The sequence below is a fragment of the Hydra vulgaris genome, chromosome 08 (assembly GCF_038396675.1).
Source record: "Hydra vulgaris chromosome 08, alternate assembly HydraT2T_AEP".
Lineage (NCBI taxonomy): Eukaryota > Metazoa > Cnidaria > Hydrozoa > Anthoathecata > Hydridae > Hydra > Hydra vulgaris.
The window spans coordinates 6,167,412-6,194,514 of NC_088927.1; the positions used below are offsets into that span (position 1 = coordinate 6,167,412).

At 26.4% G+C, this 27,103-nt stretch overlaps 1 protein-coding gene across 1 annotated transcript in view; it reads left to right on the forward strand.

The window, feature by feature from the left end:
• Window positions 1-27,103, forward strand: part of LOC100200593 (intraflagellar transport protein 56) — a 73,523-nt gene that overhangs the window by 19,413 nt on the left and 27,007 nt on the right. Inside the window, exons 8-13 of the mRNA XM_065802911.1 lie at window positions 9,703-9,772; window positions 9,936-9,973; window positions 10,133-10,196; window positions 20,276-20,350; window positions 22,719-22,799; window positions 22,880-22,901. Of these exons, the coding sequence (XP_065658983.1) occupies window positions 9,703-9,772; window positions 9,936-9,973; window positions 10,133-10,196; window positions 20,276-20,350; window positions 22,719-22,799; window positions 22,880-22,901 (350 nt within the window). The remainder of the gene's footprint in view (window positions 1-9,702; window positions 9,773-9,935; window positions 9,974-10,132; window positions 10,197-20,275; window positions 20,351-22,718; window positions 22,800-22,879; window positions 22,902-27,103) is intronic.

Here is a 27,103-nt window from a genome sequence, read left to right on the forward strand (position 1 = left end):
ACTTAATATTTGGGAATTGGTCTTTTAAGTTTGAAATTAGATTTTGAACTTTAAATTATATACAAAACTCTTTGCTAATTAATAGTGTTTTATTATTACTACTTAGTGAATGAATAAATGCATGGGTTATGAAACTTGATTCACTTCATTGCATCAATTTAATCAAACCTAATAAACTATAAAATACAAACTATACATTAATTTTGAATTAAAAAATATTAATACAAGGTATTAGTCTATTCTATTAAATAAGTATTATTCGAAGAAATTAGGCATGTTATAATTTAAAAATGCAATCTGTTTTCCATGTTCAGGCAAAAGTCTGTTTCTTTTAGTTTCAAATATATTTTCAGTTTTACTAAATAGGCGTTTACTTTTATCAGATAAAGGAGGTGCGCACAAAGCCACCTTTGAAAACCTTGCCAAATCCCACATATAAGCGTCTACCAAAGCGTAGTTGTATGCACCCTACCACTTAAAAGAAGCTTCATTCCTTTGCAGTGTAGAAAGGCTAAAATAGAAGTTAACTTTATCCATGCTGAAACATATATTTTAAATCATAATTTAAAATTCAAATTAAATTTTTAAATCTTTAATCGACTTTAACTAAATCTTAATCAACTTATGAACTCTAAAGAATTAAGATGAAAGATTGATAATTGACAAGTGGTAATTAGTGTCGCAATTGGCAATCGAAATTATTAAATGCAAAGGAAAAAACAACTGGAAAAATAGAAAATAATCTATATATCAATAATCCATTAGATTTATAATTTTAAAAATACACATCTTCAGCTGAATAAGTTCTTTTTTCTTATAATTTTCCTTTGACAGTTTGAGTTTCCTCTTCAATTGTACTTTTATTCCTTTTTTTTTCTCCGTCAGGCTTCCACAATTTCTTGAGGCATCCTCATTCATACCAATTTGGTACAAGAAGTTGTATATATCCATTCTCATTAGTTTCATCTTTTTAACCTTAATATTGTAACCATCAAGGTCAGAGTCAGACTCTTGAAGTTATAAACCTGGATATGATTTACTTCTTTGACTTTATGATTCTTCTATGTCTTATTCGATCTGAATCAGATTGTTGTAAATAAAATTATAAATAAATTTTAATTTAAAATGTCAATCAAGCATCATTGCAATTTTTATAGCCATTTTCTTTTGAAAACGGCTATTAAAATCTTTTTCAAGTTCATCATTAACAGTTTTGATTCCAGTTGCTGTGTCACAAGCATAGTCAAGAAACTTTTGCATTGCGATACAATGTAATAGCCTTTTTCTGCTCACAGAACCTCTCAAGCATATAATATGTTGAGTTCCATCTAGTGGAGACATCTTGAATTATATTGTGCTCTGATAATTTTAGTTGGATTTGAATTTTCTTAAACTTTACCACAGCACTTGGCAAATAATGGAAATGTCCTGCCAATGATCGAAAAAGAGCATTTGTATCTTCTACTGCTATTTGTTCTAAATTTTTTTTGAATATAAAATTGTAAAGTATGCATGACACATGGTAGATGTTTATCTTTCGAATGTGACACCAGGGCTTGTGATGAAGAAAATCGTCAAACGTGTTATATCGCTCTCGTAAAATTAGAATATGTTTTCATCGAGCGTGATTATGTGCGCTCGAAATAACGTCGGCGAGCGCGACCATGAAAATTGCTGAAGGCGATGCTCATAAAAAGCTTTTTATTTTTTATTTCTTTTTTTATTTGTTACATAATTCTTTCGTCAAAAAATGTTTGAATTAGTATCACACTCATGAAACTACTTCAACGAAGTAGATTTTTATACTTCCAAACTTCTTGTATATTGTCAGATCGCGATTTTATTTTTAACTATTTATGTTATAAAAAAATAATATCAAACAAAATTGCAACTTCTTATTGATTTAAGTATTGAAGTATAATTTAGTGACTTAGTTTTGCTTCGTTGTTTTGATATATGAATTTTAAAATGTTACGCAGTAAACTTAATTAACGGTTAATGGTTTTTATATTTCTTGATATTTTTTATTCAAATTAATTATTTAATTTTTTTCTAAAATTTCTTTTTTAAATTACATTTTTTTATCTTAAAAAAATAACACAAGAATAATTTGAAATAATAATAAATAAGAATAATAACTTTCTATTTAATAAATATTGACGTTATTACTTTGTTTCCTTTTCGAATGTCTTTGATTGCGAACATTCTAAACAACAGAATCGTTTTAAATTTGAGTTAAAATAAATAATAGTTAATAAAAAAACCTATACGATAAACAAAAACTAATTTTAAAAGTTACTCTATTATTAATATTTATTTTTATTATAAACGATGTGTGGAATATTACAAACAATAAATCAAATAAATCTTACTTGATATTTTCACAAGATTAAAAATACTCTGCAGTTTCAATTTTTTTATAATGGTTTTCTAATTTTCTATTCTTATTTTATTTGCGCATTTTTGTATTCACATTGTGTTTCCACGTGCACATTCTATTATTGAAATTAGCGATTATACGACTTTGAGCTGCTCATTCATTACGTTAGTGCAAAAGAGAACGACGTTGTGCTTTTTATATTTTATATCAGTGCTTTGATAACAGAATATCTTTAATAAAAAATCTTTTTTAAATATTTTATGAAAATAAAAAAATAATCCCGAACTATTGGACGAGCGTTATTTTATATGTTCGTTATAAGGTGAACGCGCGTTGTTTATCGCGCCAAGAACGTTTGAAAATACCGTTTATGGGCGCATTTTACGAGCGGAGCGCGATCGCGCTCGCTTCATCACAAGCCCTGTGACACTTTAATGGCAGACATAATATTGGCCGCATTATCCGTTATTAATGCGATAAATAAATAAAAGTGTTAAAGGATCCAGGTCATTGTATTTATAGAAAGAAGTAATAAATGATCAAAGTCTAAACGATTCCTGTTCAAAATTGAAATAAAAGGAAAATACTACTTAAATTACTTAGGGATAACAACTCCTTTATTCCTTACCCTCTCTACTTGTAACTCTCTTTGTATTTGCCACTGGAAACTATTAAATACTAATATGTTAAATGTTTATTAGTGATTACTATTAAGATAATATTTAATACTAATTAGTTAGAGTTACTCACTACCGGCCTTGATGTCCTTTTTATAAAGGCAATAGAGTTAATAGACACATGTGAGGTCCCTTGAGTTTCCTTTATGGCTCTGGCACTACTACTTTGCACTAATTCAACAGAATTTCACTTTTCTGAGCATATTGTTAAAGTAGTGCAAAGTTGTCTTACAGACATTTTACTTGACATTGTAATCCAGTTTTTTTGAGATGGTTTTGCTAGTTTGACATGTAAATTGTGATGCACTTTTTTGAGATTGTTTTGTTTGTTTGTTTTGGACATTTTGTGTGCGCCTTTACTGCCTCATGACAAAATCTTCTTACAAAATATGCACATTGCTTAGCCAACATCTTCATTACTCACTTTAAAGTAATCCCATAAAGGACTTTTACTTTAGAATTGCGTAGCCATTAGGCACTGATTAGGTAACCTTTAATTTTGGTAAAAAGTACTTATTCTAAGAATTTAAATGTTAAGTTTAAAATAATATAAAGTTAAAAATAGTGTCTTATCTTTAATAATATTTATTGTTATAGATAGCATTTATATTTAAATTTAAAATTATTATATATATGATACTAAGTTGACCTTTACCTGTTTGTGTGTTAATTTTTATCTTTCTAATAGTTTTGGTAAATAAAAAAAATATGTTGATCTTCTCTCTGCTTCAGTTAGATCAGGTGAAATGTACATTTTGTTAAGGTTACTAATGTTTCTTAATTTTTTCGGTTGATTCAAAAGAGGGTTACTCATTCTAGCATTTTCTAATTCAACTAAAAATAGACCCAGTATTTTTTTTTGACCTCAATCATCTTACATATTACAGCTGATGTTTAACATCAGCTCAAGATTACTAAATAATTCCGCAATTTCTTTATTATCTTTTTAGATTAAAGATTTTTCTGATACGGTTTTTTTAATGATTACATTTTTGGCTCTTTTAATTCTTTCAATTTTTTCATTGACAATGAAAAAATTTTTCTTGTTGAACTAAAATCGTTAGAAGACATTCTATATTGAAAATTTATTTTACCAAGTTCAATTAATAATAATTTTGATATTTTTTGTTTCAAGTTAGCTATAAAGTTGAATAAATAAATAATTAAAAGTATTTTACCCTAGTGTCGTAGTTTTTTTTTTTTTTTTTTTTAATGTTAAAACTCTAAATTTCCTTTGGTATGCTTTTTCTCCACATCAAGAAGATAATAAAATACTTTATTTGTTGTTCTAATAAAAATATTATTGATTCATTTGAATTTACCCATCTCTATTTGATATTCAATTCTCTTGATCTAGTTCTGAAGAATGCGATTAGAAAAAAAATGCGCAAGTGAAAATCTTTTATTTTTATAAATATCTATTCATTATTAAATAATGTCGGGTAATTTTATTTTATTTTTATAAATATCTATTCATTATTAAATAATGTCGGGTAAATTGCACAATCTTAAAATGTTATTAGTTAAATACAACAATGGAAAGTTATAGATATAAAAAAAAACACCCATGGGTTTTGTGCCCTGTCAAGTGAATTTAAAGCTGAATAAAGGAAAAAAATTAGATATAGTTATAATAGTGTGCATTGACAAAGCAAATAAAAATATGATAAACTTTGAAAATATTTTAGACGCTCATTCTTGTTATTTTAAAACCATGTTTTTCATAAAACCTTATTTTCAATATTATCACATTATACTTAAAGGGATCCCCAAATGCCGAGACAAGGTGTGCTCATATGAAAGATAAACATTAGGAAATAAGTTAAAAATTAATTAAACTTTCTAAAACAAATTATTGAATGAGATATTAACATAAGTATTTGTTGTTTTGCCATTATACTTCTGGTTGAGAGCATAATTTTAGGCTCTCAAATCTGCATAGTTTTTTCCGTTAAAAAAACACCTGCTTTCAATAATGAATGTTTTCGCTCACTGCAGAGTTTTTTAAACTCAGTTCAGTTTTACACAATCAGATTGAGTTTTCCCCTTCATATTTAGTCTGCGGTAGTTATAAAAAATGTTCGCTGTAGCATGTTTTTGTTTTTTGTTTAACATATCGTTAAGTGTTTAAGTTAAATAAACTAGCATAATAGAAGTAGTAATTTAGGCGAAGCGAGTTTTAAAATACACAAAATGAATATTTTTCTTAGAAAATAAGTAGTCAATTTTTTTATATACAACACTGAGTACAATATAATCCAACATGGTTAAATTTTGAATGATTTAAAAATCTTTATTTTTTTAAGAATTTGAGGAAACCGTTTTAAAAATGATCTTATATATATTATTAACTTAAGTTTATGATAGTTTATATATTTAACTCAAGAAATCGCTTTTAAAATGATCTAATATATATTTTTCAGATTTATATAAAATTGATATTAAAAACTTGAATCTTATATTTTCGTTTAACCGCCTAAGGGGAAACTCCTACAATTTAAACTTGATTTAAGTTTTTTGAAGAAACTTTTTGTATTGACGTCAAACATAAGCGCATTAATCAGACCTGATTTAAAAAATAAAAATAGTCTAAGAGCCAGAGCTTTCCTTCGCCAAAAACAAAATGGCGTGAAAAATTAAAATTTTTATTGTTAATATCTCATTCATTAATTTGTTTTAAAAAGTTTAATTAACTTGTAACTTATTTTCTAATTTCTATCTCGGCACTTTGGGAATCCCTTTAATAACCACATTATATTTTACAAAACCTTACTTTATATAATCTTTTTTTTTTAACTGGTTAACCTTGACCAGCAAGAATTCATTTTTTAAAGTCAAAAAATGAATTCTTGTCGTTGACTCCCTTTATATTATTTACGCTGAATAATAATATTGCATTTAATCTCTTTAAACTGTCAAGACTAAAGTGTTAAGTTTAATAAATAGCAGCTTAAACTTGTTGTTTTATTTCATTTTATAATGGAAACTGGTGTAAATTATGCAACTTAATGTCGTTTGTATAATGAAATTTATGTTGTAAAACAATTATTTTGGAAAAAGTGGATTTGCATACTTCGTAAACTACTTTTCGCTGTTTCATCAAATTATTTTTCTTCATTTTTTAAAGCACGCATGTATTGTATTTTGTTTGTAAACAATATTTAACTTCATAGTTTCATAATCTTTAGTAAAGTCTGTGATAATAATATGAACAAAGTATTTAGTTTTAGAAAATAAAAAATGCCAAAAATAAAAAAAATGTCCTATACGCGATCAAAAAGTGAAGAGAATTACGGAGGTTGCTCTTGTGATTTAATTACAACGGATCAAAGCACATACAGACAATTGATTCAATTTTATTACTTCATAGATTGTTCTGACATTTAGCCAAACTTTTGGGCAATTGTTAAGCGTGTTTCATGTGTTTTAAAATCTATGTGGTTATCTGTCAATCCACGATTGCATTTAATAAATGATAAATCTATTGAAACAAAAATTAAAAATCTATATGCAACTGTAAAAAACATAAACCGCAAACACGCTAAAACAAATATCTAACAAAACCTGGATTCTAAACTAGATATACTTTTTGACATATCTGCTTGTTGCTGTTCATTGGATATTGTGTCATTTAACAATGTTTATGTAGAATGCAAAATGGAACACATTATTTGCATATGCCCAAAAGAAGCAAAAGTCCTAATAGAAGAAAGAGCTTATATACGGGACCAGCGTTTAAAAAAAAGGACCAAAAGGGCTATTTCAGATGATTTCGGTAGATTCATCTACTTTAAAACAAAACAACAGGATTAAACAGAAGGAAATATATCATATCACAAACATATTAATAATAAGCTTTCAAGTTTATTACCAGATCTCCCAGAATGTATATCTGAAATAATAATATCTCAGGTATTTTTATTTGTGTGGCCTTAAAATTTTAGATTGTTTAGTATATATTTAACGCTTATTAATAATAAAATCACTTATCATAAGTATTTTTAACTTTTTACTTAAGGAACAGGATGAATGGAAACCAAGCAAAAGAACTCAGGCAGATTATAGTATTCAAAAGTTTCCAAGATATGCAATGGAGCTGGTCAGAGGTGGATGTTCTTTAAATCTTGGCGCAGCTCTTGGAAATGCCTTACTCCATGATATCAAACATCTATTTCTACCGGAAGTTGACATCAATAATATTTTAATGGATAAGTGTAAATTAGACAGAGCTAAGTCAAAAGTAAAAATAATTTCAAAAAATGCAGATTCAGAAGAGAAGACATAACTATTTTGCATTGGTTTAGATGGAAAGATAGATAAGAACATGAAAATGTACTTAAAAGCAAATAGTTCTGAAGGAAAAAATTTTATAACAAAATGTGTTGCTTCAGAGCATCACCTTACTTTTACACATGAGGATGGAAATCTCAAGGGATCTACTTGACACACAGAACAATACCCATTGTTTGTGCTACTGGGGATGTTCTTTCTCTTGAGACATTTAGTGTACTTGAAGAATATGACAGTCTGGAGAGCATCTGTGCTATTCTTTTAAACAATACTGCATCAAACCCAGGTTGGAGGAGTGGCTTGTTGGTTAATCTAGAAGAGTTGATAAAAAGAAAACTTCACACAATAGGTTGTAGTCTTCATCAGAATGAACTCCCACTAAAAGTCTTTTATTAAAAGTTAGATGGAAAAACAAACGGTCCACAAAACTTTTGTTGGCCAATTGGGAAGAGATGCTCTGAGGAAATTCATAGACAACCTCAAGTACAGTTTGAAGCAATTTAAACTTCTATCACTGAAGGATATATTTCACATGAGATGTTAAAAGATATTAGTCGTGATCAAAGGCTTCTTTACGAATATTGTTAAGGTATTGGATTAGGTAAAGTGGGCATTGGTGGGATTAGGTAAAGTGGGCGACACATGGGCTAATTGTAAAATAGGTCCAATAAGTCATGCTTGATGGTTAACCCTTTCTATATGAATTCTTTGTTTATACACTCGAGATATTTCTCCAAACGCAAGTCTGAAAAAGCTTACCCTTTATATTGTTAAAGTTTATGCTCCATCATGGTTTTGTAAAAAAAAACATTTATGGTAAAGCTTTCTGTTTGGTACCTGCAAATTTTCTCTTCGCAATGGTTTAAAATAATGATGAGCAGATCAGGGCTCTCGGATTTGAGACAATTCTTACTCTCAGAAACAGTAAACTTTTTAAAATTAGTTTTTTTTATTTATAATTTATCAGGCATCTGTATACAAAGCTTTTTTAAAAATGTATTGTGCTCTATTTTATAATATTAAGTTTTAATTAAGGTTATTAATTTTTTTTGTTTTTCACAAGTTTTTTGAAAGCAACAAAAGCAGTTATGGAATAGAAAAGAAAATCCCACTACTAAATTGGAATGCTACGAGCCGCATATCTCTTATTGATCTTGCTGATCTTGCTTATATCGAAATGGAGCCACCAACTACAAAAGAGTTTTTTGATGAAGATATTTACAAATTCATTAAAAATAAAATAAAGCCTAATACTTAAGACCTCCCTATTCATTCCCAGAGCATTGAGAGATGTGTCAAATTAGTTTCTGAAGTTTCTAACGCCGTATATGGATTTGAAGCCATGCATAAATCTATACTAACAAAACTATTTAGCAGGAAAATGCGTCAAAGGTTTTTTTCTAAAGGACATTATTTCAGTCGTATGATAATTTATTTGCTTAACTTGCTTGTTACATTCTTGAAATAAATTTTTTTTGAGTTTAATATTGTTTTTTTAAACAACTTATTAAACTAATAATGATTATTTATTGGATTTTGTTGAGCGTTTAATTAGATAATAGATGTAACACAACAAGTAAAAAATTTATACTTAAATATAAATTAGACTTGTAACATATTTGCTTAATAAAACGAAATAATAAACCGTACCAATGATTTTAAATACAAATATTTGAATTATTCCTTGGTGTGTCTTTTTTGATTGAAATTTTGTCTGAACGTATTGAAAAGTATGAAACCACAAGCAAAAAGTTAATACTTTTTTTTTTTTTTTTTTTTTTTGTAATTTACCTCTCCAAGGCCAAGAAGGCCACTACAGATGAGGAAGCTACTTGTGGTTATAACCCTCTCCCAACTCTATAACTCCGAAACACGAACCTTGACGAAACAAATTGAATGCGGTACTACCAGGGATGTGGTGGGAATCAAACTCAGAACCTCTCGCTTATGAAGCGAGTGCTCTACCACTACACCACTACCGCACTTTTAGAGCAAATGTTGATGAGGGAACTTTTAAATTTTGATTGCTGATCCACAAGCCGCCATTTGACAAAACACCTTCAACTTTTTATTTTTTTTGTTTTATATATATAAATACAACTTTCAGTACCTTAGCCATTACAATAAAAAAAAAAAAAAGTGAAAAATCGACATACCCTATCATATATATATATATATATATATATATATATATATATATATATATATATATATATATATATATATATATATATATATATATATATATATATATATATATATATATATATATATATATATACATATATATATATATACATATAATTATATATATATATATATAATCATAAAAATTTATATTTTGTTTTTTTTTAGGGAGTATTATGCATTAAATGTTTATGTGGCATTATGTTACTACAAACTTGATTACTTTGATGTGTCACAGGTTAGAATTTTTTATATTATCTCATAAAATATTAGTGCACGTTTACTACAAATATTAATGTATAAATATGGTTATATATGTAGTAAATGTATGTTTAAACACATAGTATACACATGTGTGCAGATATTTACACAGATACATATTATATTTTCTTTCAAATTAGGAAGTTCTATCAGTGTATCTGCAACATTATCCTGATAGGTATGCTTTTTTTTGATGATGATAATGATGATGATGATGATAATGATGATGATGATGTTGATGATAGAGATGATGATGATGCTGATGATAATGGTCATTAATGGCAATAGAATAGAAATGGTGATGATGATGATTATGATTTTTAAATTTTCCTTTTAGTGCGATTGCAATTAACTTAAAGGCATGCAATCACTTTAAACTGTATAACGGAAAAGCTGCTGAGGTTTTAAAATTTTTATTTTTTATATTTAAATATTTTATTCAATTTAATATATTATTCAAATAAACATTGAGATTTTAGACTGGTAGATTATTATATTTAAATTAGATTGTCGATAGGTTGATTTTATTTAGGGATTTTCCATAAATTACACAGCTTTAAATTAGACTAATAGACAAAACCAAAAAGGTCTAAAGTTTTCTATGGCTGAGTCTTTAATTAAACCAAAAATTAAAATAGTAAAGTTCAATAAAAACCGCTGTGCAAAAGAGTAAATTATCTCCTACATCTATTTTTTAAATAAGTTTAGAGTTGCATACTTTATGGGTGATATGCTTTATTTTAGATCCCATCATGTAGTTTTGATTAACAATAATTAATGTTTTGTTAATAGTATAATATATATATATATATATATAAATATTAACAAAACAATTATTTTATATATATATGGACAATTCCACAGCAAATAATGAAAAAGTAGTCAAATTTTATTCTCTTTTTCGCCAACTTTTTGCAAATGAATATTGATATAGACACATGAAAGTTTATTTAAAATATACCTGTAGAACTAAAATTAATTAATTTAAGTTATTTCTATGCTTCTGAAAGTTATGGTTTTTCTTATTGTCGCATGATAAAAAAAGTATCATTGTAAAATGTTATTTTAACGATGAATTTATAATAATCGGAGTTAATTTAGTGTGAAAATGGAGCTACATGTTCAAATTGTTGTTGGTCAGATTTTATAATTTATAAAGTATACATATTTCACAAAAATAACAAAAGAACTTTTGTAATTTTCATGTAATGTAAGTTAACAAAAACATGATAAAGTTTTGTTTTTCTAAAATTTAGCTAAAAAACTTAAGTTTTTTAACTAAATTTTAATAATATTGCAAAAGTATATTAAATGTTACCTTTTTACATTCAAAGTTTTGAATAATGATGCTTAGTTAAAGCACATTTTTATTTCAAATTTTAGCAACGTAAAAGTTAAAACTACATGCATTTACTTAAGTTATGGCACTTTTTCGTTAAGTTTTTGTTTACAAAATGAATTACGTCATGTAAATCTTATTTCCTTGCGTTGGTTTTACAAGGTTATAAGTAAAACTTTTTATATTAGGAGAATTTAAAATAAAAATCTTTTTAATGTTAAATAAAATCATTTATATTATTGTTTTTTTATTTGTTTATGTATTCTTATTTTGGTTGAGATTTTAAATGTAAATACTTAGCATTTTGAAAATTTAACCTAATGCAATCAAAGCAATATGTATAAATATAAGAAATGTAAGTAAAAACTTCAACTAATCAAAGATTTTCTTTTTTAAATGATTTCATAAGTACAAATAAAGTTTTAATACTAAAGTAATTTTTTAAAGTTGCTCTTGGTCTTGCGGAAAAACTGTTTTCGATTTAAAAACTTTCATAAATGTTATAAAAAATCATTCAGGAAGAGTGCCACCAGTTATTTAAATTTCCTTTGTTAATTATTTTCAATGAATGAGTTCAACACTTTTACAATTCTTTTATTACATAACTCTAACTCTTACTAATAGATATAAAAATTCAAGATAATAATTGCTTGGTAACCTAAGTGATAAATATCCCACGATAAATATCAATATAATAATTGCTCGGTTAATTAAGTGATGTAATGTAAGTTAAATATATAGTATCAAAAAAAAAAGTTTATTTTCCTTAGCTGGTCACCTCTTTTAAAAATTAGTATAGAGTTCTCAACATCTTGCGAAAATTTCTAATACAAACCGCTTAACTGATTTGCAGAAATCTGACCTAAAAGTTGAAGCAATCTTTTTACCTTGCTTCCTGTGTAACGTAAGTTAAATAGCTTTTTTTAGTAAAAAGTTCGCCTTTTTTTGACGCAAAACTTTTTAGCTCATTTTTTTCTTTAGGCTAACAACTTTCATACAAATTAGCTAAAAGCCTAATTTACAGTTTAAATAGGCAGATATTTGATAAAGCTGTTATGCGTGTAACGTAAGTTAAAAATGGAATTGCCCATATATATATATATATATATATATATATATATATATATATATATATATATATATATATATATATATATATATATATATATATATATTTATATTTATATATATATATATATAAACCATTTTTTTGCCATATCTTGACGATTTGACGATCAATTCTGGATGTGGTTTTATGCTTAGCTCCGGATCTTGGCTGATTTTGCATATATCTAAATATTTTGTACTTTTCAATCAGATTGCTGGTGGTTTTAATGCCATTCCAGTAGCTTTTCTTATTGACCTAAACGTTTTACCTTGCTTGAACAGGTGAATAACCAAGTTGCGCTTAGCTTGTGACAATTGATTTTAACTCCCATACTTAATGATATCAATAGTAAATCAAATGAATTTGAAAAATATCAGCCAGTTATTCTTATTAAACAAAAATATTTCTAAAACTATTGATTAAAATTTTTTTTTAATATTCAATTTCAAAACTTCGTTTGCAAAGCAATATGTTTAGATAATTATCTTTTGGTAGGGTTTTAACACTCCCTAAGATGTCGTTAAATTTTAGCAGCACAAGTTAATTAATGTAGATTTATTTATTTTCCATTTAAAATCCTGATTAAGTTTGCTTTTAGAATAATTATAAAAGTATTTGTAATTATTCTGAAAAAAAGTTGTTTTTTTATGAAGTAACCTGACTATGTTTATTTTTCACTGATAATTATTTCTCTGACTGTGTCTAAAAACATTTATTGTGGAATCTTTAATTGTTATAATAATTCTTAAAAATCCTGCATTCTATTATAATAAGAAAGTATAAATCATTTTTTATAAGAAATAAAAACTTTTATAACTTAGTCAAATTTTTTATCAAATAAAAATGTTTATAAATTAAATGGATAGCTAGTGTGAAAATCCAAAGGAAACACTCACCTAAAACTCACATTAATGTTGCAAATATATGCTTGTAATGAGTATAAAATTAAATTTTGTATTTAATAAACAATTTTTTAATGAATAAACAGATAGCTTGCGCAAAAACTGAAAATTGTAAAAAGCTGTTTAGAGAAGCAGCTTACATGACTTGCCATGTTCGTTTTAGAACAGCTTTTCTCTGATCTTGCACTCATTTACTCCTGTTAAGGTATTTATATATTTATTGTATTACATATTAAGCAACTTATTATTAATGCTCATTTGAGTGTTTTTGACGCGAAACTCTTGGCAGCCATTCGAATCAAAGTAATAGCGAGAAAGAGTTGCTGCACTTTTTTTATAAGAAAAAATTAACGAAAATGTATGCAAATATCTAATTTATGTAAACTTCAAATTATGTAAAGTTAAAACATATTAAAACATATACTCTATTTTTACAGTTTTACTTTTACTTGAAAACTGCATTGCGGCAACATCTCCTTAAGTTTGATTTATTTACAGTTTTATAAAGTTTTTGTTTATTAAATAGCATTAAAACCATACACAATCAATACATCTTAGTGGCCAAAGTGGTTAGCTTGCAGAGTTTCTGATGCATCATGGTTCAAATTCTACCACTTTTTTTCAAATTCTACCACATTGATTCACTGTGATCCAAATCCTATCATTGGCATCTTTTTCTTTTTTTTTAAAAAAATACTTTTTTTATATGTTAAAATGCAAAATAAAGCATTTTTAAAGTTCTTTAGATATTATATATATAACATTTATAAAGATGTTGTATGCTATAATAAACGAAAAGTAAATAATTTTAAAAAGCTGAAAAATTTCTAAAACATCAAACCACTGAGAGAAATTTGTTGCACATATGTCATGATAGAGATACTTATGTTATTAATGTGCTCAGGTAATTAGTCCTAATAAGCTGCGGATGTTCTGAAAATATGTTATATGCAAATGCAAAAAATCCACTTATATAACGTTTTATACAGGATGGTGTGTAATATAAGAAAACTATTCTAATAATTGAAAATCGTTTTTGTTCAAACTGTTTTGTTTTGAATTTTTGTATTTATGTGTTATTGTATTTAAAAAAATTTAAAAAATTGCCTTTCTCTTGATAATTTCTGATTGCTAAAATTACGTCATCTTAGTTTTGCCATTTGTATAGTGTTACGTACAATTTAGACTTGTGGTATTTTGTCACCATGTACAACACATAACATACTATCAAATGACATTCATAACTCAATATCCATAATTTTTTACTTGTGGCACCCTTGATCTGGGTGTGCGATATGTATTATATGAGAAAACTTAAAAATATTATTTTAACAATTACAAGTCTAACAATTTTAAGGTATTTTTAACAATAAATGATAATTATTTTTGAAATTTTTATAAAGTTTTTCTTCTGTTTAGGGTCTCGTAAGTTTCAGACTTGAAGTGGCCCCCATAAATCTCATTTAATTTTGAAAAAATTTAACAGGCATTGGATGCACCCTATATATATATATATATATATATATATATATATATATATATATATATATATATATATATATATATATATATATATATATATATATATATATATATATATATATATATATATATATATATATATATATATATATATATATATATATATATATATATATATTTGTATATATATATATGTATGTATATATATATATACACTGCAGGCCAAAAGTTTCCGGACACTTGATATTTTTATATAAAAAGCTAAAATCTATCCTGTATCATTAAATTAACCGATAAAATTAATTTATAATACTTAAACTTACTAATTTTAAGTGTTTATGTAAGTTTGAGGTCAGTAATTGGGTATTACTGACCTCAAACTTAAATAAGTAAGTTTTTTTTTTTAATTGTTTATTTTAACTTGATATATAGCGTTACATTACTCTTAAGAGTTTGGTCTTGTTAAAGTTATTTATTTGTTGAAACATGAAGTAAATATTTATAATATAATGATAGCCGACTAAAATGATTAAAAATATTTAGTTTTGTTTAGTTTTCATTTGGTATTAATGATGGTTACATTAAAAAATCTTGAAAAAAATTTTAAAATTTTATAATTCGACTATTTAACTAAAAATATGGGTAAGAAACTTTCTTTAACGGTTGCAAAACGTTCTGAAATAATTACATTACATAAAGAAAGTTATTCAGTTCGTGAAATTTGCAAAAAATTAAAAGTTGCCAGAAGTACTGCACAAGATACCATCAAACGATGGAAAGAAACAGGCATTTTTGAAGACAAAAAAAGATCTGGTAGACCACGGAAAACAACAAAAGCAGAAGATAATAGTATAATATTGATGAGTAAAAGGAATCGAAGACTTACGGCCCCGGAAATAACTTCAGGCTTTAATAGGAGTCATTCAAAATCTATTTCATTAACCACTACGAAACGACGTCTTAGACAAGCAGGACTTTCTGGCCGTATAGCGGTCAGGAAACCGTTGCTACGAATTGGAAATAAAAAGAAAAGGTTACAATGGGCTATAGACCACCAAAATTGGACAGAAGGAGACTGGGGAAAAGTACTATGGACTGACGAGTCCAAATTTGAACTGTTTGGGCAAAGACGTAGAATTTACATCAGAAGAACAACAAAAGAAAAAACGATCCCAGAGTGTTTAGTGCCGACAATCAAGCATGGTGGTGGGTCAGTTATGGTATGGGGATGTTTTTCTTCAGCTGGTGTTGGTGACCTAGTTAAAATTGAGGGTATTATGAAAAAAGAACAATATAAAACAATTCTAGAAAACAATGCTATACCTTCTGGCTTAAGAACTATTGGTCGTAGTTTTGTTTTTATGCAGGACAATGACCCTAAACACACCTCAAAATTATGTAAGAACTACATAAAGGAACAAGAGGATAATGGTGTCCTCAAAAACATGACCTGGCCGGCCCAATCACCAGATTTGAACCCAATAGAGTTACTGTGGGAAGAATTGGACAGAAAGGTCAGACAAAAATGCCCAACATCCGAAGAGCACCTGTGGCAGATATTAGAAGAATCCTGGTTATCAATTACACCCGAAATAATAGATAAATTAATAAATAGGATGCCACGGATCGCAAAAAAAGTGATAAAAACTCATGGGTTATTTTTTGACGAAAAGACAGTTTAATAATAATAGTGTTGTTAGTATTTTTTTTCTTTTTTTTTTTTTCTTTTTTTTTTTCTTAAATAGTAACTATATGTATCTTTTATAAAATAAATATGATATAAGAATTTTTTTGAAATAATTATGGGAGTTTTAATTAAAAAATTAAACAAAATCCAAGTGTCCGGAAACTTTTGGCCTGCAGTGTATATATATATATATATATATATATATATATATATATATATATATATATATATATATATATATATATATATATATATATATATATATATATATATATATATATATATATATATAAATATATAAATATATATATATATTTATATATATAAATATATATCTATATATGTATATATACATATATACATATATGTATATATATGTGTATATATACATATATATATATATATATGTATATATATATATAAATATACATATATATAAATATATATATATATATATATACATATATATATATATATGTATATATATATATATATATATATAAATATATATATATAAATATATATATATATTTATATATATATAAATATATATATATATTTATATATATAAATATATATCTATATATGTATATATACATATATACATATATGTATATATATGTGTATATATATATATATGTATATATATATATATATATAAATATATATATATACATATATATATATATATATATATATATATATATATATATATATATATATATATATATATATATATATATATATATATATATATATATATATATATATATATATATATATATATATATATATATTAGGGTGGTTCAATAAAATATTTTTGTAAAATATTTGCTGCATGACACTAAATAAAACGCTGTTCTATATGGTAAAATATCACTGGATTTAAAACATACAAACAAACTGAGTTAAGTTTTTGTGATTGAAAGTTTAGGAACAAACTTTGAATTTCTTGATCACGTAACTTTAATAACTTTGAGTAGCTTAAAATATTAGTAGCATGGCTGTCACATGCAATAGCTGACTTTGAAATCGCTCCTAATTAGAATATTCTTAGAAGTTTTTTCTTTTAACTACACAGTATTGTAAATATATTTTTTCATATTAAACAATGATATTCTTTAATAAACATTTATTTTTCATGAGTAATTTTAGAACTTTCAAAGTTCTTAAACTTTTTAAGTTTTGTCAAATTAATTTTACCTTCTATCTAGTTTAAAAAGGAAACTGGAGGTAAAGGAAACTTTTTCCTGATTTTTATATGATTGAATTTATGCAGCAGCAAACCACATTAGATATTATCGCCTGAATAAATTTTTATTGAATTAATGTTTAATTTAATAAATGTTTTTAATTCAAGTCCAAAAAAAAACTTTTCTACTTGTGCTTTAGTTTACAAAGAAAGGTTTTTGGGTGTGTTATCCTTACAAAGTTTACATTAATTCCCATGCCTCAATCAATGGGGCAAAGGTACAGGAAACTTTTAAAAACAAATTCTCATGTAAGTCTTTGAAATTTTGGTTCTATAACTTCTGGATAAGAATCATAAAGTTAGTAAAAAAACAACATATTTTGGAAAAGTAATATCCTGAAGGGTTTTTCATTTCATTGATTGGTTCTAAATTAAGTAAAAAAAGCATTTGTTTAAAATAATTGATATCTTCTTAAAAATTTTTAAAGAAATTAGGTTTTTATTATAGAATCTGAATAAAAAAATAGAAACTAATTTAAAGGTTTTAATCAAATAGTATCTTTTACCTTGTTTGCCTTTTATTATAAAGTTTATTGTCATATTGTTTTAAACAGATTACTATTGAGGAAATTGGCTGTCAGTTCTTTTATTCACAAATCAATCTATTTATACCTTTGCTTGTTGGAAAAGAAAATACAAGATTATATTTTCTTTTCCTGAGATCTTCCTATATTTATGAACGGTAATGTACTTGATTAGTCATCTATCCTTCATCTTCTAGAATTAAATTTTATCTTTCTTGGAAACCATATATCAAATCGATTGCAAAATTAAAATCTGCTAAGGTTGGATCTTTTTATCATGCTTGCTACTTACTTAGGTTTTATTCTTTATCTCTATAAATCTCAAATCCGTCCTTGTATGGAATGCTATTGGCATATCCAGGGCGGATCTTACAATATCTTTACAGATATCTTTTTTCTTTTAGACAAGGCGCAAAAATGCATTGTAAACATAGTTGGACCTGTTCTCACTGCCAAACTCCAATCATTATCACATTGTTATAATGTTGCTTCTCTTTCCCTTTTTTTATAAGTACTATAATGAGCACTGCTCTAAAGAGTTAATGTCTCTTGTACTATCTTCAAAAATTTATTCTTATTTTACTTGTCATCTAATTAAGTCTCATCCTTATACTGTTTCTAATTCTTATTCATTTAGTTTCCCTGATTCATATAATTTGCAATCTTTTAAGTTAGCTATTAATCGTTATCTTGCTTTATAAACGTCTTTTCTCTTCCAGTAACTTCTAACTCTAATAGTGTTTGCTTGCAGCCTTGTTGGAAGTGAAGATGTTGAAATAAAAAAAAAGGCTTGATTGATTTCCTGAGTAGATTGATTTCCAACAATGTATCCTATTGGCAGCCAACAACACCAGATTTAACATATAAACATATTCCACATACAGTTTTGTCATAGCTAGTTAAGAAATTTTGTTATTCTAAATAATGTTGAGTGGGTGCTGTTAAAATTTTTTATTTTGCTGAGGTTTCACACAAATATATTTAAGTTTATTATATCTAAAAGAACTTATTTGTTTGATGTTTTATATTTAGAAAGTATGTCCATTACACATTTAGAGCTTTATTAAAGTAAAAATGTCTTTTTTTTTTAATGTAGAGCGTAATAGAATGTTAACACATATATATATATAAAGTGATGGTGTTTAATAGTTCATGAAATTTGATGAGTACACAAAAAATTATAGAATATTTTATTCAATTTACCCAATAATAATAAACAAAAGTTTAACTTGAATTGAAACTTTATTTCTTTTAAATTTACAAACATATATGAATATGTAACATGAGCATAGTTATTCGTTTGAAAAAACTGCATTTGTCCGTAAATTTATATTACTATAGGATTTATGTCTATATAATTGGAAACCAATTATAAAAATGTAAAACTAATTTAGCACAAATAAAAAAAAAGTTATTTGAGAAAAACATCAAGTCGTTATATAAAAAGATCATTATATAGTATGTAAACGTTTCTTATTAGGAAAAAATTTCAATCTAAAATATTTATTTTAAAATTTGATTATAAAATAATAAAAAAATATATAAACTGAATAGGGGTTCATCTACTTTTTTTTTTTTTTTTTTTGTGTGAAAAAGTCATAACTTATTTTTTTTTGATCTTCTGACTTTTATTTTTCATTTAAATATTTTGTTATTGAAAACTTATGCTATTTTATTATCTTATTATAAGTTTTATAATATCTTTGTAGAAATGTGTATTTATATATATATATATATATATATATATATATATATATATATATATATATATATATATATATATATATATATATATATATATATATATATATGAATGTGTGTATGTATGTGTATATATATATATATATATATATATATATATATATATATATATATATATATATATATATAAATGTGTGTGTATGTATGTGAATATATATATATATATGTATGTGTGTGTATATATGTATATATATATATATACTTTTATGTTTAAAGTTTTTAAATTGTAATATTAACTGACGGCTTCTATGTTAACGGGGCTCGGTGATAAGACAGTATGTCTTCTTCTTGCTCCGGCCATTTATTATATATGTAAACGATTTTTCTCATTGTAAATAGTATTATACGGCAAAATAAAATTAAAAATATATATATATATATATATATAAAAGTTATGATAATTATTTTTCTAAGCATTTTTTTAGGCTGATTTAAAATCTCTTCAAGAAATAACTAGTCCATCGTTTACTTATGCAAAAGATATTATAAAGCACAATATGGTAAAAATATTTCAAGAAATTGTTATTTTTTTAATATAAAATTTTTTATTGTTAAATTATATATAACTTATAATTTCATTTTTTTTTTAAGTACTTTTTTATTTTATTATTTTTTTAATGGTTAATGTATAACAGTAAATGTTTTATTGTTATTATTTTTATAAAAGTTTTTGTTGTAGACATGCAAAATAATCTTTTAGTTGTGAACATGCTACTTTCTAACAATTTTTTTTATCTTGTTTCACTGCAAGCTTTAATTTTGTAATTAATATTTTCTATTGTGATTTACACCAGATTATTTGGAATAAATATATATTTGAGTGGGTTTAAGGTCAGGAGCTATTGTTTTTGTCAATTATGGCTGGAAAGTTGTTTTTACATAATTTTCGGGAAAGGGCTGAGGTGTAGGTGTGAGCAGTTGTAAGATCTTGCTGAAATATTCCCCTGTCATTTGGTTGTTGTATTTTTGACATACTTGCAAATTTTTTTGATATAAACTTTGTGGTTTACAATTCATTTGTCCAAAACAACAAATGACGTTATTGCTTTTGAACAGACACCTAACCACACTATAATTTAAAAGTATGGTCAGCATTCCAAAAAGGGGATATCGAAAAAGTAGAAAGAATCATTAAGCAACAATTACAATTATTCAAAAAGATTTCACATCAAGAAAAACTAATTGTATTAAACATAACTTGAAATAAAAAGAAAAAGAGTTGACCTAATACAACTATTTTAGATGTCTAATGACTATGAATCAGATGTCTAATAACTATGAAAAAGTAAGACGAATAAACAAATCAATTTTTTGCCTGGTAAAAAACACACAAAAATGAAATGAGATATTCATGAAAATTAGCAATATGCAAACAAAAACTTGATTTTTTAACAAATAGATCAGCCACATATGAAACAATTTTAAAAAAGAATTCATTCAAATGATAAAACTTAAATATATTCAAAGTTGAATTGGGTTTAGAAATGAACATAGAAATGATAAGAGAATCATGCTGCCATGCAGTCGCAGCTAAACAATTCTTATTTTTTTGCAAAAATGTTGCTAAAACATAAAAAGAACTATAAAATTTTTTGACTTAATATATTAGAGCATAGAATAAATATTTTTAAAGGAAGTTATACTACTTAACCTGAAAACTTCAATCAACTATGATAGACAATGACAATAAATGATTGAAGGAATAGTTTGAGTCATTTTCTTTAAAAGCAAAATTAAAAACCTGATGTTCTAAAAAATGAACAAAAACGCTTTAACAAATAGTTGATCTAATGTTGGTTTTATCATCATAAGGACTAAATGCTGGTTTTATCATTGACTAGGTGTTGATCCTGACTTTGTGTTTTATTTTTAATTCAATTTTTATTTAAAATTGCTATTAATACAATCAAAAAAAGAAGACAAATAACAAAGTTTTTTTTGAAAATAACATCACTTCATCATAAGCAATATTTTAGTTATAATAAGTATCACACTATTCATAAATGATACGAAAATCTTGGAGAATAATTTTGAAAGTACTTTTTGATGTTGCTATGTTATTAAATATGTTGTGTTATAATAATGTTGCATGTTGTAGTATAATTTTGTAATTGGTTTATAATTTTTCCATGATTTTGAATTTAAACTTAATTATTTATATTGTATAAGGATGTAAAATTATGTATTAATTATACATAATTCATATAAATTTTTTTAATCATTTTTCACTTCACTTAAAACTTTTAATTATCATATAAAAAGTTATTAATTAAAAGTTTTAAGTTAAATGAAAAATGGTTTTAAAAATTTGAATACGAATTAGTGGTCATCATCCAGTATACACACAATAAGTTACAAAAATTTCAGAAATACAAAAATTTACAAATAACAGTATAAACAAGTACAGTTTAATAAAACGTGTTCTCAAACAAGTTATAAAATTATCTCTTATTCTTATTAACTTATAAAATTAGACAATCCTTTATAAAATCATTTTGTCAAATCCTTTTGTTTGGGCCACAAGTAAAACTTGTAATTTAAGATTATGTGTGTTATTTAGTATGAATTTGTTGAAAAATTTAAAAGTTCATAAAAACTATTGTTAGGGGTTTTGACTCACTTTTATAAGGTTTGGTGATTTGAGTAAAAATTTCTGCTTCGTTTTATTGCCATGAATTAAAATTGTTTTTGGAACATTTCTTGTTGTTATTAAATTATACTACTGTTTAAAACATAAATAACAAAATATAATTTGCAAAGTTGAATAAAATAAGTATATAAGTTGGATAAAAATACACTGTTTAACATTTTGCATTTTTAATTGTTTTGTTTGTTTTTGTAAATTAAAGATTTTATACATTTTTTTAGGTTGTTTTTAAAAATGGTGAAGGCGCATTACAAGTTCTTCCAGCATTACTTGATGCTTTGCCTGAAGCAAGATTAAATTTGGTGAATAGTTTTTTTGATTTTTGATCATTTTTTTTTCTTTTTTCAATTTTTTTTTAATTAATTTCAAAAATTATTTTTAGGTGATCTATTATTTGAAACAAGGTATTTTTTACTTTAAAAAAATGTTTTTTTTTATGATCCACTTTTATCTTAGAGTAGGATATGCAATATACCCTTAGTAAGGTATAATTTTCAACCATCTAAGGAGAAAATTATGTTACTAATAATCCTTCGTTATACAATTTTCTAACTTGAAGGAATAATTTTCTCCCTTAAAAGGTGTAAAATTATACCTTACTAAGGGTATATCACATATCACACCCTAAGGTAGTATTTTTTTTCTTTAGTGTGTTTGTGTGTGTGTGTGTGTGTGTGTGTGTGTGTGTGTGTGTGTGTGTGTGTGTGTGTGTGTGTGTGTGTGTGTGTGTGTGTGTGTGTGTGTGTAATTCTTACATAAAAGTGTCACAATTTTTCATCAAAGTATTTGATGAACAAAAAAGATATTTTGCAATTAAAACTTTATAAAAGATAAAAAACTCTGAAATATTTTCTAACTTTACTAAGAAATATTGAATAAAAAATTATATACATTATAAACCAATAAAAATGATTACAAAAATGATTTGATAAATAACCAACAACATAATCAAAATGATAAAGTAGTTTAATTAAGCAGATACATTAATTGTGTAATGGAAAGTTTGTTTAATAAGTGAGGGATTTTCCTATTTAATCACTCCTCTGTACAAAAAAGGGTAAAAAACCTTAACAGGAAACTTCCAACCCCTGTCACTCACTTCAATTGCATGTAAAATAATTGAAGGCATTTGCAACAGCAAGCACATTTTTGTTAAAAATAAATCATGCTCAACAAATTTACTTAAAACACTTGATTTAATTTCAGAGAATGGTAAAACTATTAATGTTATTTCTTGGATTTCACCAGGGCATTTGAATTAGTTCCACAATTTGCTTGAAACTCTTAAAAACATAACCAAGCTGTATGCAGATGACACCAAAATTTTGAATGAAATGTTTTCCAGTGCATCAACTTTTTCTTTGCAATCAGATCATGATCTAGCTTGTTGACTCAAACTGGCTTGTGAAATAGAATATTTCAAAATATATGGTCATTCACATTGGCTGGAATAACAAAATCAAAAGAGGAATATCACCACTTTATATCAATGAACAAAAGTTAAACATAGCAGAATCTGAAAGTGATCTTTGAGTAATCTTCTCAAGCTATTTTTTTTTTTAAACATCTTCGCTTCCAACAAGGCTGCAAGCAGCCACTAATTAAAGTTGGAAGTTACTGTAAGAGAAAAGATGAAGATTGTAGAGCAAGATAACGATTGACGGACGATTTAAAAGATTGCAAATTATATGAATCAGGAAAGCAAGATGAAGGAAGCGAATTCCAAAGAGCTGATGTTCGAGGAAAAAAACTAGACGAATAAGCGTTTTTGGAGCACTTAGGAACAGTCACAGAAAAAGGATGACACTTAATTGAATGACGAGTAACACGAGAATGAATTTTAGTAGATGGCACAAGAGACGCTAGCTCTTTCGAGCAGTGCCCATTATAGTATTTGTAGAAAAGAGAAAGAGAAGCAACATTACAACGATGTGATAATGGTTGAAGGTTGGCTGCAAGAGCAGGTCCAACTATGTTTACAATGCGTTTTTGCACCTTGTCTAAAAGAGAAAGGGCATCATTAGAAGATCCGCCCCAGATATGGCAACAGTATTCCATACAAGGCCGGATTTGAGATTTATAGAGGTAGAGAATAGAATCCAGAGTAAGAAAGTGGCGAGCTCGATAAAGAGATGCAACCTTAGCAGATGCTAATTTTGCAACCGATTTGATATATGGTTTCCAAGAAAGATTGGAAGTAAGAGTTAACCCTAGAAGATGAAGAGTGGATGACTTATTGAGTACATCACCGTTCATAAATATAGGAAGATCTAAATTATTGCAATAACGATTGGTTGAAAAAAATTGAGTTTTATCTGAATTAAAGTTCACCAGCCACTGTGACCCCCATGCTGTAGCAAAAGTGAGATCCTTTTCAAGCTTAAATGCCCCCTCCAAGCAATCAGAGGGTGTTGGTTTCTTATCACAACAAGAATAAATGGTAGTATCATCAGCAAACAATGCCACCTTACAGTAGTGGCCAAAAGTCTTGGAACAAAACATTTAACGATCAAAAAAATTTATTTTTGATCTAAAGTATAAATTTTGAAAGTTTGATGCTTTTGTTTTTACATAGCAATATGTTTATAGTTACATATTTGTATATTGCGCAATTTATTATCATTTTTTATTATTCATAAGCAATTTATCAGCTATATTATGCCAGAACTTTCACCTAAAAAAAGAGGAATTATTGCTGCATTATATGAACAAGGTTTAGTTCAAAGAGAAATATCTGAAAAGCTTGGTTGTTCATTATCAACTGTAAGTAGAACTTTAAAAAGGCATAAAGAAGAGCCCCAATTAAATTTTACTTCAAAGATGAGATCAGGCAGGCCCAGAGCAACCACCTCAATAACTGACAAACTTATTGGCCGGATCAGCCATGCAAATCCACGGCTATCTGCACACGAGATTTCAAAAGAAATTTTTATTGAGAAAAAAGTAAGTGACCGAACAGTTAGAAGAAGGCTTTTGGTTGATTTCAAAATGAAGGCATGCAAGCCAGCAAAAAAACCTTTTTTATCATTAAAAAACCTAAAAGATCGAAAAACATTTTGTCAGCGCTACAAAAATTGGACTGGAGAAAATTGGTCTAAAGTTCTTTTTTCTGATGAAACATGTATTAAACAATTTAATGTTACAAACAACTTTGTAAGAAGACCAAAAAACTGTAGATATATGTCAAAATATACAGTTAGCAGTGTCAAGGCTCCTGTGTCTTGTATGGTTTGGGGTGCTATTTCTGCCAAAGGATGTGGGCCATTATTGATAATGCCCAAGAATACCACAATAAACAGCAAAGTCTATTTGGATGTTATGAAGGAGAAGTTGCCACCTTTCATGCAGATCTTGAACTGCACTTATTTCCAACAGGATGGTGCACCATGCCACACAGCCAAAATTGTAAAAAAGTGGTTTGCTGATGAAGGAATTCAAACCCTTGAAAATTGGCCTGGGTCATCATCAGATCTTAATGTTATTGAAAATTGTTGGCATATTATGAAAGTAAAAGTTGCTGCCAAAAAGCCTAGATCCTATAATGATTTAGTTGAAGCAATCAAATCAGTGTGGATCCATGAAATTACACCAGACTATTGTACAAAACTTGTTAACAGCATGCCGAAAACGTATCCAAATGGTAATTGACAATAACTATGCTTCCATTAAATATTGAACTTTTATCATGTATGTGCATGTACCTATCATCTTTAAAATTGTTATAAACACTTATTTTATTGAAAAAAAATAAAAAAATTTACTAATAAATTGTTTTTCACACAAATATATTGATTTCATAACATAAAATATGTTTCAGGACTTTTGGCCACCACTGTAGATGTGAGAATATCTGGAAGATCGTTAACGTAAATTAAAAAGAGTATAGGGCCAAGGATAGAACCTTGAGGAACCCCTGAAGTTACAGAATAAGAAGAAGAGTGCTGTCCATCGAGGACAACTTTTATACTACAATTGGAAAGGAAGGATTCAATAATTTTAAAGATGTTGCCAGATACACCATAAGAAGAAAGCTTATGGAGAAGACCAGCATGCCAAACTTTATCAAAAGCTTTTGAAATGAAAAATCATGTAATAAAGTGTAAATTTGAAATGGAAAAATCATGTAATAAAGTGTGTAGACAAAGCCTACCGAATGTTGGGTTGGAAAAGAAAATGCTTCGTTTGTTTTGATATTAGATATACTTCTAAGAATACTCTATGTTTCTTTTGTGAGACACTTTGTTAGAATTTGCAGTACCAGTTTAGTCATCTATTCGAAAGAGTAAAATTGATTTGTTAGAAAAAATCCAACATCATGCAACTCGATTGATGCCATCACTCAAGAAAATCAACTATGAGAATCGTCTAAAAGCTCTCCACTTGACTACCTTGACAAAAAAAAGACAAAGACAAGACTTCAACTATTTAAATTCTTTAATGGTTTCAATCATTTAGAAGCAAAAATTTTTAACAAACTCAAACGAGAGATCACTGCTTTAAATATGTCAAAGAAACCACTGAGCAATTGTGTCAAAACTTATTTAATAAATCAGCCAATTTATAGAATTGTTTGCCAAGCGAGTTGATTAACATATGATCAGTTAAC